The sequence below is a fragment of the Schistocerca nitens genome, chromosome 1, assembly GCF_023898315.1.
Source record: "Schistocerca nitens isolate TAMUIC-IGC-003100 chromosome 1, iqSchNite1.1, whole genome shotgun sequence".
NCBI lineage: Eukaryota > Metazoa > Arthropoda > Insecta > Orthoptera > Acrididae > Schistocerca > Schistocerca nitens.
In genome coordinates, this window is record NC_064614.1 from 1,269,738,408 (window position 1) to 1,269,757,214 (window position 18,807).

At 37.9% G+C, this 18,807-nt stretch overlaps 1 protein-coding gene across 1 annotated transcript in view; it reads right to left on the bottom strand.

The window, feature by feature from the left end:
- LOC126202102 (meiotic recombination protein REC8 homolog) overlaps nucleotides 1-18,807 on the bottom strand; it is a 352,636-nt gene that overhangs the window by 165,997 nt on the left and 167,832 nt on the right. The window contains exons 8-10 of the mRNA XM_049936836.1: nucleotides 16,291-16,425; nucleotides 16,031-16,210; nucleotides 15,873-15,949 (exon numbers count right to left, since the gene is read on the bottom strand). Coding sequence (XP_049792793.1) covers nucleotides 15,873-15,949; nucleotides 16,031-16,210; nucleotides 16,291-16,425 — 392 coding nt within the window. The remainder of the gene's footprint in view (nucleotides 1-15,872; nucleotides 15,950-16,030; nucleotides 16,211-16,290; nucleotides 16,426-18,807) is intronic.

An 18,807-nucleotide genomic window follows, 5' to 3' on the forward strand; every position in this document is an offset into this window, starting at 1 on the left:
GATGGATATGTGTGTGTGTGCGAGTGTATACCCGTCCTTTTTTCCTTTTTCCCCCTAAGGTAAGTCTTTCCGCTCCCAGGATTGGAATGACTCCTTACCCTCTCCCTTAAAACCCACATCATTTCGTCTTTCCCTCTCCTTCCCTCTTTCCTGATGAGGCAACAGTTTGTTGTGAAAGCTTGAATTTTGTGTGTATGTTTGTGTTTGTTTGTGTGTCTGTCGACCTGCCAGCACTTTCATTTGGTAAGTCACATCATCTTTGTTTTTATATATATATGTGCACAACTGGCGATTTGGTGACACGACATTGACAAAGCCATGAAACCAGTTGTGTAAATCGTTCAAAATTATTTATGACATTGTATGAATTTTTTTGCATTTACTAATTATTTTTAAATTTTCATGTGCAACATCACGACTGGGAGCAAAATAACCAGAACCAAACATTTTTGTGGATAAAACACTCAATTCAAAAAGGAATCAAAAGTGAAACCGGAATTTACGGAAAATTTTGGAAATAAGGTGTTTATTTCATCGCAGCAAAGGTAGGACCGCTACACAACCGCTTGCTTAGCTATGCTTGGTAGTGTCTACTGTGTAGTAATTAGACATCCTTTTCCTTAATTTTCCTTCCTAAATGTATTGTAATGAATTTTTCAGAAATTTTATTTAATGATTAGCGAGTGAAAAGTTCAAAGTTTTTATGTCATAACATTTCGTGTATCATAAAAGTAGCCAATTAACGCTTGATGACACGTAAATCGTATGTTTAAATTTCCAAAAGTAATAAATTGCAGTTTTCTATTTTTTAAAATTTTGATTTTAATATTCAATCAAAATGGCACAAAAATCAGTTTCCATTATTGTTGACAATGAAGAAAATTCAATGCGCCAAGACGGTGTACAATTGCAAGATAGAACATCTGAAGTACCAGCACCATGTCTTCCACATTCAGAAGTATTAAGTGGTTCAGCGATGAACATAACCGAAGTACAAGTGCTAGTGAGCTTTAACAGAGTTCTCACTTTGATGATACGTTGATGACAATAGATGAAACTACATCACGTATCTCCGCAAGCAACATTCTGCTCGCGCAGGAAAACACAGAAAGCAAAGATAACCTGATTTTTATGACACTTTACCATCACCCATCATACAAAATCCAAATGTTATTTACAAAGTACAGTTGTTAACAACCAAAGTACATTAGATAGCAACCAAAATAGCGCACCTGCCACAATACTTCAAAAATTCGATAGCTTGAGCACCAAAATAAAAAATACAAACACCAATAACACCAATCTGCATGCAGACATAAATACAAAATTTGACAGTTTGTTGCAAAACCTTACCACAGCCACACAAGACATAAACGACATAAAACAAGGGAAAAAACAAGCTTCGATTTTCAGGATACAGTCACACAACAGATCAGTGATTTGACTAAGAATTTTCATGAGGAAATGAATGTAAAATTTAAAGACATGAAAAAACAGCTAAAGCAAGATGTACTTTCAGAAGTAAACAATGACATTATGGAAATAAAACAGAAATTAGAAACTCTTAACGAGCAGAATGATACAGAAGAGCAGCAAATAAAAGCAACTAAACACACACACACACACACACACACACTTGGAAGCTACACAAACACATTTAACTTCCACAGTAAAGAACATCTCTACCGTAGTGAACAAACTGCATAAGAATTACAAAAATATACCAATACCAATTGATGAACACACTTTAAAAGTAGCATCACTTGAAATTGAATTAGCCTGTGCCAAAAAAGAAAGAGACAAAATTAGTGAAAATTTATCTGATGTAATTTCACAAGCTGAAGCAGGTACTTTGGACAAAACCAGTACTGCAGCGGAAAAGGTAGTGAAGGAATGTAGATTAATCAATGATGTAGTTAAAAATTATTCAGCAAAAGGAAAATGACATTATCGACAAAGTGAACACCAATTTGCAAGCTACAGAGCACAGGATACATAACTATTTAGGTGAAAGTGTTACAGAGACACAAGTTGTACACATAAACAAGGAGCCAGCCACAGCAAATCAAAGTAATGTATGCACACTGATCATTGCAAACTCTACAAACAATGCCAGTAGTAATGACAGACTGCAGAGTGTAAGTTTACATGGCATAACACCAGAACTAGAAGTTGTAAACATAAACAAGGAGCCAGCCACAGCAAACCAAAGTAATGTATGCACACCGATCATTGCAAATCCTACAAACAATGCTAGTGCTAATGACGGACTGCAGAGTGTAAGTTTACATGCCATAACACCAGAACCAGTACCTACGAGAAATGTAAATAATTATAACAGCTATGTAAACACAGCACAAAATGCAAACAGCTTGTCCACTATATTTTCTGAGGAAGGTCTATTAAGACACCGTCAATTTCCAACGTTTATGAGTGTAGGTAACAAGAGGAATCCTGTTGTATTTATTAGTGCTTTTCGACATGTGTTCCATAGAAATTGAATGGAAGCACAAAAGATCAGGTTTGTAGTCAAGTACATGCAAGGCAATGTACTTTTGTGGGCGACCGAGGTAGCTGAGCGTTGTGCCACATATTTACAATTTAAATGGGCATTTCTTGACAAATACTGGTCAGATGCCGTACAGGACAGACTTAGGTGAGAGGTTTTTAACTCCGCCCCTTTTAAAAGCAAATATGGTAATTTGCGAGGGAATTTTGAGAAGTATCTCAATAAAACACGTTATTGGTTGAAGCCTATTTCTCATGTTCATCATCATCATCATCATCATCTTGGACAGTTTCCAGCCACTGGCTGGGTCTGTCGGGAACACAAGCCTCTCCATCGTGTTCTGTCTTTCCACCATTCCACCTCTTTCACCTTCGTCCAGTTCTCTCCTCTTCTCGTCACACATTCCTTCACTCCCTTCACCCATCTATCTCTTGGTCTTCCTCTGGGCCTCTTCCCCTCCAGTTGCATATCAAACATCCTCTTTGGAATTCTTCCCTCATCCATTCTCTTCATCTGTCCATACCACTGCAGTCTTGATTTTTCTATCCTGTCCTGTACTGGTTCCTCCTTTAGTCTTTCCCTCACATACACATTTCGCAATCTGTCTCGTCTTGTTACACTCAACCTGCTCCTCTGGAACTTCATTTCACTAGCCTGTATTCTACTTTTGTCGCTTTTGTGCATTACCCATGTCTCACTTCCGTATGCCAATATGGGGACAAAGTAGGTTCGGTATATAATTCCCTTGGATTTCTGTGGCACCTCCTTGCTCCAAATAAGCCCCCTAATGCATTTGTAGAACTGCCCTGCTTTTCTGCACCTTTCATTTATTTCCATTGCGTTTCCCCCCTTACTTTCAATCATGCTTCCCAGGTGCTTGAAGTTCTCTACCACTTGTAGTTTTTCCCCTCCACAAGTTATATCCACATTTGGCCTATTCTTCTTCCTTGTTGTGACAATTATTTCACTTTTCTTTGCAGAGAAATGCATTCCATATTGTGCTGCCGTTGCCTCCCATACATCTAACTGCTCTTGCACCTCCTTCTCGCAATTTCCCCATAACATCAGGTCATCGGCAAAAGCACTGCTTTCATTTTATGACCTCCAATTGCATCTGAGACTTGCTGTAGGATTTCATCCATAACAATAATAAACAATAAAGGCAAAAGTGCACTTCCCTGTCGCAGTCCATTTTCCAGCTTGAACCATGCAGTACGTTCCCTCCCCACTTTCACACAACTCTCACTTCCCTCATACATTTTTCTGACTTTTCGTGTTATCTCTTCATCTATCCCTTTTGCGTTCAGCACATCCCAGAGCTTGTCCCTACAGATACTGTCATACGCCTTCTCAATATCTAAAAAGGCCATGATTAAGTCCTTCCCGTACTCATAGTGCCTTTCCTGCAGTTGCCTTACCGCAAATATGAGGTCCGTTGTTGATCTTCCCGGTCTGAAACCATACTGCTCCTCTTGCAGTCTACTTTCAATACTGTTTCTTATTCTCTTCTCCAGGATCTTTTCATAGATTTTTCCACAGTGGCATAGCAGGGTGATTCCTCTGTAGTTCTCACATCTCCTTTTATCCCCTTTCTTGAAGATCGGGACTATAATTCCTTTCTTCCAATCCTCAGGAATTGTGTTCTCCTTCCACACCACCCTCAGCACTCTGTATAGCCACTGGGTTCCTACTTCTCCTGCTGCTCGTATCATATCCACTGTTACTTCGTCCCAACCTGGTGCCTTGCCCCCTTTCATCCTCTTTATGGCTTCTTCCACTTCATTCCAAGTTAGATCATCAATTTCCCCACTATTATAATTGTCTGCTGCCTTAGGCTCTCCATCGCTGTTAGTTACCCGCTTGGTGGCATTCAACAGATCTTCAAAGTACTCCTTCCAAATCTTTTTGAGCTCATGCATTTCCTCCACAACTCTTCCATTATTATCCATGATCCTCAGGCACCCGCTTCTGTCGTTCCTCTTATTTCTTACCATGGTGTAAAGTACTTTTTTGTTCCCTTCACTGTCCTCTTCTAACATTCTTGTCCATTTTTCCATCCACTTCTTCTTCTCCGCCCTTACTATGGTCTGTGCCGCTTTCTTGCTTTCCTTATATTTTACCCTAGCTTCCTCTGTTCGGGTCTGGAACCATTCTCTGAAGGCTTTGTTCTTTCGAAGTACTGCCTCTTTACATATGTTGTTCCACCATGGGGTTTCCTTAGTTCTCCTCTTTGTACTAGTTCTTCCGCACACAGTCTCAGCTGCCTCAACTAGAGCCCTCTTAAAATCTCCCCATTCTTCTTCCACTGTTCTCTGATCTTCCTTTGGCAGCTTCTTCCTGATCAGTGTCTGGTACTGGGTCCTCCGTTCATCCTCTTCCAGCATCCATGTCTTCAACCTTTTCTCCTGTATATCTGTTGCCCTCCTATCTTTTTTCTCTCTCAGGGTGGCTACCAACAGCCGATGGTCACTGTCTAAGGCCTCATATGTAATGACCTTAACATCTGTGAGGCTGCTCATCATCTGCCTATCCACTAGTACATAGTCTACTACTGAAGTTTGGGACCAGTCTCCACTGTACCAAGTTATTTTGTGGCTACTTCTCTTCTTGTACCAGGAATTTGCGATCGCCAGCCCATTCCTCTTGCAGAATTCCAGCAACAATTTTCCTTCTCTATTTCGGTTCCCCCAGCCCTCTGGTCCCATTATCTCCTCGAATCCTTTCCTGTCTGTGCCAACATGTGCATTGAGGTCCCCTATTATAATCTGATTACCTCCACTTAGCTGCTTTTGCATGTCATCTTCAAATTCCTCCTTCACCTTTTTTGTACACCCCACCTGTGGGGCATATGCTTGGATGATTTCAATGCTTTTTCCTTTCACTCGTACTCTGTTGATGTTTTAAAAATTTTTAAAAGTCATTTGCCATCACACATTCATGAAAAATTAATTACTACACCTAAGCATGACACAGAATATTTTCTATCCATTTTAGATTCAATTGACCAAATATATGAGAAGAAAGTAATAACAGATATGGCATCAGACAGCCAAACACCATAACAAAATAACTCGAATGGTCAATACAAAAAGCCAGATGCGAACATACAGCAAGGCTGGTACGCACAACCGCAAGGATATATTAATCATGGTAATGAATACGAGAATGGAAATGGCAGGAACAAGAGATTTAAACAAAATTTTCTGTATAACAGGAACGATTACCATCCACAAGCTAATTTTAATCCCTCCTCTCAAAACTATGCACCGCGTGTAAATAAAAACAGTCAGCCAGACCAGTAACAGGCACGCGGCAACAACAGTAGCATGCCACACGTTGTACTGCAGTCAACCTTTTCGCAACAAAATCACAAGAGGGCATCACTTCATAACAGCCATATGAACACACGAGAAAGTATGTCGTGAGCTGGTAATGATACAAATTGGAGAAACAATCACACAATACACCTGACAGAAATTGTTCTGTGCACAGAAGTAGATCAGAATACACTGCAGGAAAACCCAAATCGGTTGTAGTTGAGCCCCATACGATAGACCTTACAAGTGATGGGGGCAAATCAGATTTTCAAACATATTTTGTATGATTCAATGAGCAAGGAGACATAAAATATGATCTACACCAACATGAAATAGAATCAATGAAAATACACTAGAAGAACAAGTGCAAGCAGTAATCAGGTAAGTAATGTCATAGTTTTATAAGTAAAAAAAAATTATTATGTGTATTTTTGAATGAAATATGTATAGACTTCAGTAATTGTCTTGTTTTGTAAGCAAAGACAAATATTTGACAAAATGGAAGTGTAAAATCACAGCTTCACGCAAAGCGAAATGCACACTGGAGCAGCATGTGACTCAGCTGTGCGCGCTCAACAATGCATGCTTACATCAGTACTAGGGAAGAGACATTGACCTTGCGCAAGCGCAACAGGCTAACTCGTGGTGCAACCAAATAGAAATGCAAAGCTACACAAGTATCAGACTCAATTTCAAAATAAATAATAACATGTAATAACTATATTCACTATCAGGGAACGAAAGAATATAATGTTATATCAACATGTGAAGTTGCGTCAATACTAAGATACACACATTGTAACTAGAATTAAAAGAAATAATTACAACAAAACATACAGAATGTGTTAGCTAACAAAAGATAAGACACCGTAGGAGATGTCACAGTACATTCTTTGTAGGGTAAATGAACAAAAAGAATGAAGATGCAAGTGAATAAATATATAAACAAATAAGAATAAAATATGAAAAATGTCTGCAAATGAATATGATGACTGAGTATATGAGTGGCCTATGAGCTACGAAACACAATTAGTTTTTAAGTTACTCATAAGTTTTTCTTTTATAAATTGTAGCGGCCATTGCATCGATGCAGTGCAGAAGAAGAGATTTACAACAGGTGTTATAGGTACCAAATGAAAAAACTAGCCGCACCTCAAAGAAATGATTTAGTTATCAGTATGTCTATGTGCATATTTCAGTCATCAAGCAAATGAAGAATAAGAATATACATCGTCGCAGTGCCAACTACAAAACACTTACCTGTAACTACTGACAACAGAGTGTACATAAACACAGAGGCATGTGACCTCAAATAAAACTAATCAATTCATATCGCGCCACATATGAATATAAATGACGGCATTTCCACGTAATTGTAAAGAGATAAGCATGAAGTAATGCAAAAACTTCCGCATTACAAACACTAAGCTACATGTAAAGAAATATAAGCAACATTATGGTATATAGTACCTGAGTCGTTAATACGTTTCAACTCCATGAAAAAGTAGTTCCTTGATAAGTGATTAAAGAAAGGACTAACAGCATTTCCTTAGTAATCCATAGACCAGTAGAATAGTAATTCCTGATTCCCTCCCCAATGCAGGAGGCGGCGCCAAAGTGTAGTTAAGCCAGCAACGCGTAATGTAGAACCCTGATATAAATGTTTTTCTCTATTAATCCCAAGGAAAATATTAAACTCTCATATCTGATGTATGCATGATTGGAAAATAAAATGTGGATGCATTAAATGCATATATAGTAACACAATGTAATAAAATGTGAGGTCATCAAACAAACTATACTAACCAGTAACTGCAATTGAAGAAGGACTTCTGTAATGTTTTAGAATTTAAGAATTTTCTACGTTCGATACAAATAATGGGTGGAATGTCAGCCTTAGATGTAAGGCGTTGTAATATGCATTGTTATGTCAACATTTTTACATGAATTTTAAGTGTATATAAAGCCATATGTGAAGGATGAACTTTAAAAATTAAAAAAAAAAAAAAAGAAAAAAGAACTAAAGAACTAAAAGAATTTTCATGAAAAAGTGAACAATGAAATATATAGTAGTATGCAAACGCATGTGCAATAGTGCAACGAATCAATTTTGGTAATGTTATGCTATGCAACATCTGATATACTAATCAGCAAACTACAATCGTGCAAGCATCACATATCATGACATCGGGTGTTGATGTGCAGTATTCGCCCCACTGAAAATGTGGATACAATGGAGAAGATTTCTTCCCGGGTTGTATCAAAGGTGAACTATCTGCCACAGCATCCGTTCTTGAAGAGTAAACGCACATGCACTGCACTCACAATGGAAATCCACGCCACAGCAAATTATCCACAGCAAATTATTCGACGGATAGTATGGCACTCAGTGTCAAAATGACACTAAAAGTGTGAGTGGAAGTGTGAATGACCGTACACAATAATACGTGGAGCATTAACGGCTGTTGCACAGTCAACAAATATATTTTGTGCACATGCGCACAGAGGCTGACAATATTTCCAAAAGACAAGTAGCCGCTCTCGCAGCACTCACATGTAAATACTTAATGAATTATCATTACGTATGTAAGTTACATATTTCCTGTAAAATAATGTGTAAGCAAGACAAGCTGACATCTCCAACCCAATACACAAAGAAAAATATGCCGACAAATAAAGGTCATTGTACCCTTCTTGGCAAAATTTAAATTTAAGCTGTACAAGTGTGTACAAAACACTGTACACCTCCATTGCATGTCACCGCTTACTGTGGGGGCAACTGTATGGTACATAAGGAAAACCCCCAACAAGCTACGACAAAAATTTAAAACCAATGATAATAATCACTAGTGCGACCACTGTAAGTGTTAGAAAAAATGTACTTTGCTACACCAGAAGGCGAACAACAAATGATGGAAACTCCCCCCCCCCAGGACCCTTGTCTTTAGTTCTCGTGGGGAGTAGGGAGTAGACGTATTCTTGTGAGAAGTGTGTAGTAGACATTGTGTTACCTGAATAGCAATTTTATAAAAGTATGAAGTGTGAGAGTTCTTTTTAGTGCAAAACTACGAAAGTTCTCTTTTCTTCCGCGCACTACTCTAATGTCATGTCACTGTAGTATTCACGGTCAAAAATGAGAAGTAGTTATGGCAAAAGGAGAAACATATAATGAAATTCAGTAAATATCAATGGCGTAAAGCAAGCAAAATCGATGTAAGTTCACGCCACCACTGACTTACAATTTACAATATTTGTGAATTAAAAGTGAAAGACAATTCATTAGCTGCAATATCTATAAAAATCAAACATGACAATAGTTGAGGGAGAAAAAGTAAAAACTTTTACGTTTGCTGACGACATTGTAATTCTGTCAAAGAAGCAAAGGATCTGGAAAATCATTTCATGGAATGTAAAGTGTCCTGAAGGGATATTAGAAGACAAATTTAAAAAAATAAAACTAGAGTAATGCAATGTACACATAAAATCATATGGTGCTGAGGGAAGTTGATAACAAAATGAAATATTAATTGTAGTCAATGAGATTTGCTAATTGAGCAGAAAAATAACATGATGACCAAAGTGCAGTGGATATAAAATCCAAACTGGCAATAACTAAAGAAGCATTTCTGAAAATATGAAATGTGTTAACAATAAATATCCTTGGAGGTAACTAGGGTGTATCCCAGTACAGAAGTGAAATATTTATGATAACCAACTTGGACAAAAAAGAGAAAAGAAGCTTTTGAAACACAGTGCAACATAAAAATTCCGAATGTTGAATAGGTAGATGGGATAACTAATGAAGAGTTACTGAATGTTACTGAGGTGTAAAGAAATTTATGTCACAACTTGGATTAAAGTGGGGATCAGCTAACAGGATGCATCCTGAGGCATCAAGGAATTGCAATATTGGCACAGGGAGTAAAAATGTAGCTGGAACAGGTTAAGGTTTGATTACCATAAGAAGGTTCAAATAGGTGTTGGCTGCTATAGTTATTCAGAGATGAAGAGGCTTGCACAGGGTAATTAATGATGGAGGTGGGCAGGCATCAAACCAGTTTTCAGACTGAAGATCATAACAAACATTTTGTTTATAAGACATTTCTTCGAAATATATTTTCTCTCGTATTATTAGCTTTATGGGTAAGTATTTTTCAGACCATGACCTGTTGATCCAACTACTATAATCATAAGTAACCAACCATTTAACATGCTTTTGATAACATTTTCTTAAAATGAGAGATCCAATGTATTTTTGTTCATTGTTCAAAAAATAGCTTCCCAAATGATCTTGTAAATAAAAGAAACTGGTATTCAGATAAAAGCACAAATTAAAGAAAGCATGGTCCTCCTGAAACATACACATAAAAGTTCTTTTAATCAAGAACCTGAGCAGAGGGAGCTGCCAGAAAAGTACCTGCATCACACCACTTCTTTGCCCACAGTATGTCCATAGCTGCAGCAGTTGGTTCCTATTCCAAATATGAGAGACAGTCAAATGAAAACCAAACACCTACCACAATGGTGCCATGGAATGGTTCCATTCAAAAGTAATCACCACTAGTGTTAAGACATTCATCCCTCTGGGGGAGGAGATGATTAATTCCTGTGTCATAGAATGCAGGTGGCTGGTGAGGGATCCACAACTGCACCCACTCTTGTATGTCGTCCTTGGACTGAAACCGATGTCAACGGATGTCTTTCTGTTGTCTATCATGCAACAGGATGATTCTGTCTGACAGCATTCCTATGAGTTTCAACTTTATGATGCATCACAGTTTCTTCAAACTGTCTATAACACTACGCACTGATTGTGGTTCCACGCTCGAGGAACTACATGAGCCGACGAAACATTCTGTTGCATCATAATGCCTGCCCCCCACAATGCCAATCAGACAAAGGCTACACTTCAGTGATTTGGTTGGGGAACAACGCCACATCCTCCATACAGCCCAGCTCTTTCATCTTTTGACTTTCACACCTATGGTGACCTGAAGAAAGACATGTGTGGATACTGGTTTCAGTCAGACGAGAAAGTGGCAGAGTGGGTGTAGTTGTGGATCTGTCAGCGACCGACTGCCTTCCACAACACAGGAATTGATCATCGCCTCTCCCAGTGGCATAAATGTCTTAGCATGTGCGGTTATTACTATTGAGCAGAAATATTACACGGTCCCACTGTGGAGGGTATTCGGTTTTAATCTGGCTGCGCCGTATATTTGAGGGTAGTCTGGAATGTATCCTTTACTGTAGAGTGGTTGATCTTCTATTCCATTTCTTTACCATCTGAACCCTCTTGCTCAACACAATACTATTTCAAAACAAGATCATGATCTGATTATCTTCACATTCTTGATTGGTAACAGCTGTAATGTCACCTTCTGCAACATAAGAAGACCAGACAGCATTCTGGAGAGTTTGAAAAGCTGTGACTAAATCTGCTGTGTCTTACTCATTAGTTTCTGGAAGATCTTGCTTTTGGTTTACACCAGAACAAACCTTTTTCTACGATAGTTGTAGAGTGGTTTTCTTCTGTTCCTCTCCAGGTTGAATAACTTAAAAAAGCACACAAATAAAACAGCAGTTTAAAGAGTACAGTAAAGGAACAGTTCAGTGGTACAGCAGTCTCAACTGAGCAGACATGAGGAGTGTCACTTAGATGGACCCCTGTTGTAACATGAGTAAAATTGATCAATAATGCTGTTTGGTGCAGAGCACAGGAAAATGTTTGGGTAATCCCAGGAGTCAGTTAATCAAAGGTCGGAAAATCAAGGTTCAACTGCACATAATTTTTGGCAGTTATTTTAAGTTCATTTCAGTCATGTTTCAGCCTGTTTTTTGACACTGCAATACCACTTTTGGCGTGTTTGTATATGCATGAAGTGCCCATTGTACAGAGACATCAAGTCATAAAATTTTATTGGTGAAAACTGGTGACTAAAAAAATAGTATGGTGACCTTAGAATCCTTGTTATGACCCTAGAACCCTTGCCATGTATTCACTGTGTCAGTTAAAACTACATTTATGTCTCAGACTGGGTACTGTGTAAATTTTACATGCATACGTGCAGCAACTTTGAACTCTAGATTTCAGTAATGAATAATGATATCAAAATAAGTTGTAAGGCTCCCTGTGAACATCATCTTAAAAATATACAGCACTAAATTTTGACAATTTACCATGAATACAAATCATAGAAATGGCCATCCCAGCAACTGGTACTTTTGGCATCTCAAAATCATAATCTTTTGGGCAAATTCTGATAATGGATAAAGATTTTCAAAAATGGAAAAATGGTGTTTCTAAATGAATGCCTAAATTTTTTTTGCATAAGTGTGGTAACTTTGAGCCTCTAGATCCCTGTAACGTGAAAAAAGTTTTGAAGTTTTCCAAGAATACCACTTTAAGAACATATAGTAAAAATTTTGACAATCTTCCATGAATAGAAATTATAGAAATTGCATACCCACAATTGGTACTTTTCGTGCCCAAAAATCATGGTTTTTCAGGGTTTTCTCAGCAACCACCTATCAACAAATAGTGCTTTTATAAGCCACCTAAGGTACACGCTAAACCACACCTAATGGAAAAGAACCAATTGATTTGTTCAACTGGCGTTGGCTGCAGGATGTACTGAACATTTAAAAATTTTGACCCTGTACTGCATAATAGCTACAATATGATTGTTCTTCTGATAGTATACAAATGGTCACTACACCAAGGGCTATCCAAAACACTTGACCTCCTTATCTCTGTGACCAACAGAACCTGAGATATGACCCCTTGAAAAATGGCATTTTTGCGCTCGGCTTTTTGGAAGATATTGGTATTGTGCACTGCCGTGCACAGACCAATTAAGGCAGGCTCTACAGAACACCATTGTCCTCTTTTTATCAGGCTCACAGTACTAACAACTGTGAATCTAGTACTCTTTGGAGAACAATGAGATGACAGGGAAGAAATTTATCTGCATGATACCTTAACTATAGCAAATTATGACACATGAAGACACAGGCTATTAATAAATGGGGTATGCTATCAAAATGATAATACTTTAGCTTTCTCTGCTCAATGTCACTGTAATGAAATGAAATGATCGTATGACATTGTTGTGTGCCCCATCCGGGGAGGTTCGGTCACCAAGTGCAAGTGAAGAATTTTAAAATAAAACTGTATAATTGGATGTCAGACAGTCCATTACAGGATCTGACTTCAGTTTTTAAGATTGTAATTGTACTCACTGAACTGCCTATACTATCATTATACACGTAAGATGTAGCCCATCTCATAAAGATGATCAGTAGTGAATCAAGATTCCTTCCCCAAGAGTGCTAGTGCACCGAGGTGTCCAGAAGAGTTCCTAAGGTGTCTGGAAAGTACAAATAGGTAATGCCGCATTGAAAGTGTCAAGCCATGGGACGTTCCTAGATACCTTAGTCAATAGGGACATTTGCAACTGAGTTTCAGGATGGAACACGGCTTTAATCTGTCATAAAGTTTCATAACTACACACACTCCACTGAAAAGAGAAATAAATAGTTTCTGGAAACAATCCTTAGACTGTGGCTATGACGTGTGCAATATTTTTCTTCTCAGAAGTTTCATTTCAAGGTGGTAAACAGGAAAAAATTTGAAAAGTCTGAATGTAGAAGAGAGGTACTGGCAGAACTGTAGCTGTCAACATCAGTGTCAGTCACAGAATACTCGGTCAGTAGTGTATTGTCCACTAAAGTCACAAATCTCAGTTCAAATCCCAGTCTAGCATGCAGTTTTAATGTGGCAGGATGTTTCAAAACAACACAAATTCATCCTTGAAAAGTTAAACAAGTTCTCATTTGTGAAGTTCAGTAAGTGTTTGTGCTAGTAAGATGCATTAAGATGGCTCAAGTGCTGAACTAATGAACCAGAACCCACCTAAAACTTGGTAGTAAGTGGTTTCCATACACACTGTATGACTACTTTCACCATTTCCACAAAGCTTCATAGTGGTCATGCCATTAGAGAGAGTTAAACAGTATGTCTCAGTAAGGTGACACATAAAACAACAGTTCCTTCATGAAGCAGGTATGGATGCCCTGAGTAAATTCTGAATCTGTTATACCCACACTGTTAAGGTGTTTTTATTTGGTACTCACTGTGTCAAGTGCTAAGACAATAATGAGAGGGCAAGACCAGGAAAAATCAAAACTTTGGCTCAGAAGCTGGCCTGATACATTCAATATCAAATAATAGTGTGTACAAGAAGAAAGTATCAGAGGAAAGATTCGTTAATGAGTCACTATTGCACTATCTATAGGAAGAAAGGGATCCAGCAAAGGAGTACATACTGGTGAGACACAGTATTTTGTGGTCAAACATGTTCTTCATCACAAGCCTGTAGTGTTTAATAAAAAAAAAAGAAAAGAAAAGAGAGAGAAGAGAAAAGGAAAAAAGGTTGAAAATGTGGAAAGAAATCGTAAGTGAAAATGGTGTTTTTTTTTTTTTTAATCGTAAATGACCGTGCAAAAAGGGAAAGAATGAAAAGCTAATCGGACTTCGTATTACAGAAAATCTATTGGACTTCGTTATTCGGGAAAGCTATTGTTGGGGTGGTCCTTGTGGCGTTTTTGAGCAAAAGTTAAACCAATTTCCACTACAAAATTTTTTGAAAAAGAACAGAGAACAACAAAATGTAACTGACAGGGGGAAATGGCGTAGCTTTGAGTTCATTCTTTACCAGGTTAACATGTCTTCTTTCGGGCGGCGTCCAGGTCTTCAAAAATCTCCTTCATTTCTGCGTGAAAAATCTGCTCCGAAATCTTGCAATAGTCCAGGAATCACTAATTTATACCAATTAAAATCATCTTGATACTGTATGCAATTTAATTCACTTTGCTACTTCCATCATCCGAATTTCTTAACAACTTCCACAATGTCTACACATTACAATCAGATCAAGACTAGCCGTTAAGTTTTTTACGTCAGCACCAGATCACGTCTGCCTTAAGCTACCGCTATCAAGAGACAATTGAAACGGAATAAAAAACAAAAAAGAGTTAACAATTTTAGTATTTTCTCTCTGCCGTCGAGCGCTCATACCGCTGCGACGGGATATTTTTATCTGAGGGAACGAATGTAGCGCGGCGAAATTCAAAGTCCCGCTACAAGCCTCCTAAATTTAATGAACAGTAACCTCATCTGTCTCTCAGTTTTTTTTATTCCAATCTCTCTTTCCATATTCCTCACTTCCTTTGCAATAAGCAAGGAGGGGACACTAGATGCCCAATCTTGAGGATAGTGTACAAATTTCATTCTAGAAATTCTGATCTACAGTTAGTCATGAACCATGGCAGTCGATTTTAGGCTGGTTCTGTGCGCCTATGTCATGCATTCTCTGAAATCCAGTGAGTGTTCAGTAGTGCATCGAGTGACCTGCTGTGAATGTGAGCATTAAATGTTATGGTAGCAAGCTATTTATTTAATTTTTATTCCATTTGGACTGATCTGTCATCGCTGATGGTGGTGGTTAGCAATAAATTCTACACATGCAAGCAAGACCCACAATCTACATGATACATGATTTTTTCCAAGCACAAAGTACGTGTATGCACATACCAGAACTGTTGCTTGGAACGGACAACACTGCAACCACTTTGTGCCTCGACCTGCGTGAACTGCCATCATTTGTGAACTGGATTATAGGTTTTTTATGGCTTCCTGCTCCATGCTAATTCTGGAATTGCCTCTTCCAATGATCTCAACATCAATACAAAACAAAATTCCAAGCATTCATCCCCCCTTTTTTTATCAATACTGTTAGCCTGATTTATCAAATGGCTCCTTTTTGATACAAATTTGTCAATTTCTCAGGATATTGTACATTAACTGCTAATAATGATGTTGGATTTCCCTCTCTAATTGTCTCTGCAGTGATGCATATGGGTTCTGATTGATTTTTTCCTTGTTCATATACTTCTCATTTTCTTCCTCTTCCTTGTACTCTGAGAAAGTAAACTTGCAAAAATTTCTGAATTTACATCGATTAAATAAAAATTCCTATACTTACAACAAAGAAGAACCTTCTCCTCTGAGTGACTGTAGAGGTGACTGAGGAGGTGTAGGTGTTCGTTGCCCTCGCTGAATCTGTATAACAATATAAACTGAATTTAAGAGACCTTAGATGTCAGATCATGCATGTATGATGCTCATAGATTGTATACCTACCTCAACACTTTCTTCCAAATTAGACTTTCGCTGCTGTTCATGGAGCTGTCCACAATCCATTTTAAATGTTTTCGTAATTAAAATCTGACAGATCTCTGGCAGATCCAGGCAACAAGGATTTTCAATTAAAAATTTAGTATTTTTTTGGCTAACATAAGATTTAATTTCTTTCTCTATATCCTGTAATAAATTTAAAGGCACTTAGTCAAGTTACATCAATATTTTATATTAAACTTACAACATCAATAACAATACTTCACTGAAGCTCGTAGCTCATTATCATCTTTTCCAATTTGTATCCTCAAAAGGTGCTTAGATATTTCCACCTCTTCATCCTCTAGCAAGCTATTTATCCTCCGTTTCCTTTTTTGTGGAATTTCTTGTAGTTGCTCTGGCTGCAAAATAAATAGTGGAATTAACTAGCCTGACATACAAGATCTAATATAATACAAAAAGTTACATAACTTAGTACAAAATATATCTACAGTAGAGGAAGATATCAAAGATTTGCTATCACTGAACATAAACTACTGAAGCACCATACGACTGCTGCCAAACTACCACTAAATTTACAGAAATGAAACGTAACTTGCATAAGTAGATGAAGAGCCTACAAAGGTTCGACAACAGCATGAATGTGGCAATATTTATGATACTTAAATTAGCACCACACTGCAACAGACTAGAATACAGAGTAGATTGGAAGAGAAAGAAAATAATGGTAAGAGAAGGTAAGAAATCCATGTGCAGGTGAAATATGGCCTATACAAGCTGCTTTACAAGAATGAATTCTTGTAAAATTTTTATGTGACCAGTGAAGTATCATTCCTTTTACATAAAGGCCACACTTTTATGGAGCAAACGCTTTCTTCCTCAATGACAAGTTATCCTAAAATTCAACTTTTTTACTTTTTTATCTTTAAAATCTGTTATCCACAATGCAAAGATTTCAGTCAACAATCAGCCTAGAAAACAATGGTAACCTCACTGCATACAGCAGTTTTTGTCTCGAACTATTATTCGAAATCCTACTGTAGAAGATAAATGGTTCCAAACCCCAGATCAAGAGATACAGAAACAATTCAGTATTAACTATGAACAGCTTGACAAAATACAAATTCTTTAGTACAACTATTAACAATCTACTAGCAAGTGGTTGGATAAAGTGGCACTTGAAAAAAAGGACAGGGAGCAAACGGGAACAAAAAATGATTACCAATGCTCATGGCCTTACCACCATCAAGTACTACTTTTCCAACATCCCATCTCTTTCCCCATCAATATCGTGAACTGTATGCTAACACACTCGCCTCTCATTCAAAGGTCAAATATAAAAACAAAACTGCAGTTACATCACACACAGGCACTCAAAATGGGCCCTTCCAATGCATGTGACACCCAAGGAAATTCTTCATTCAAAATATTTTTATTAATTACAATTTTTTCTGTGTGTACTGTAATTTAAGAGTGTGTCATGTCAAATGTATTTTATTTTGATGAACAAAGCTTCATCAGTGGTGGTTTGACACATACAGCATACATTATATGTTCCTAAAATTTTGTGGATGGATATGTGTGTGTGTGTGTGTGTGTGCGAGTGTATACCTGTCCCTTTTTCCCCCCAAAGTAAGTCTTTCCGCTCCCGGGATTGGAATGACTCCTTACCCTCTCCCTTAAAACCCACATCCTTTCGTCTTTCCCTCTCCTTCCCTCTTTCCTGATGAAGCGACGTTGGGTTGCGAAAGCTCGAAATTTGTGTGTGTGTTTGTGTTTGTTATTGTTTCTATCAACGTACCAACGCTTTCATTTGGTAAGTTACAGAATCTTTGTTTTTAGATATATAAAATTTTATTTTTGTAGATTAAATACAATTTTCCTACGAAATGTATGGTACAATTCATTTGTAGCGTTTATTATTAATGTTTTGAAGTCAATAAGCTTTTACACTTCGTCGACTAATTTGTATGTAGAATTTATAAGGAAAATATGTTTTTTATCTGTATGAGTATCAATATGTACGAACATATTATGTCTGCTGTATTTACAGAAACAACTCTGATAATGGTTTATCAATAAAAGCAAAATGTATCTGGTCTCACACTGTCTCAAATTACAGTATGCGTAAGACAGGAGAAAAAGATATATAACTACTACTGCTGACCATTCAACGAGCATACAACATCTTTAATTTCTGGATATAAGGCTAACACTCGCTGTCCTCTTTCCTGAAGAAGCTTAACAGTTTCTCTCTGATTTGTTTCTACATAGAGAACCAACTCCTACAAGTAGACTTTTATCTCTTAAACACTCTAATAAAAAGCTTTCTGTTCGTATAAAACCACCCAATAACATTCCAATTTTGACACCTAATATACAGTTAGCACCAAGAAACCTTGTCCTAAAGTTTTGTTACCCATTTGCACAACATCTTCAGTTGTGCACAGTCCCTTCACTGAAATGCTGAAGGTCTCACTTACGCATTCACAGACAGGCACACTAATCCATCAACGCAGGCTATGACAATACTGCCTCATGGGTCATGAGCACGCCCTCAGCTAATCAAAGGACAGGCACATTTAGTATAGGCTATCAATCAGGTGCCACTATTGCATGTGTTCTGCCCATGTACAAGCCAATAGGTGTTCCATGACAGCATGATCTCAGCCAAAGGATTTGCATAGCATAGGTTACAGCTAGCTCTCTGACTGCACGCCAGCTGTTTGCCCCCAGTCCCTGCCCACCAGTGCCCATGGGCACCCGGCTTCTCACAGGCAGGT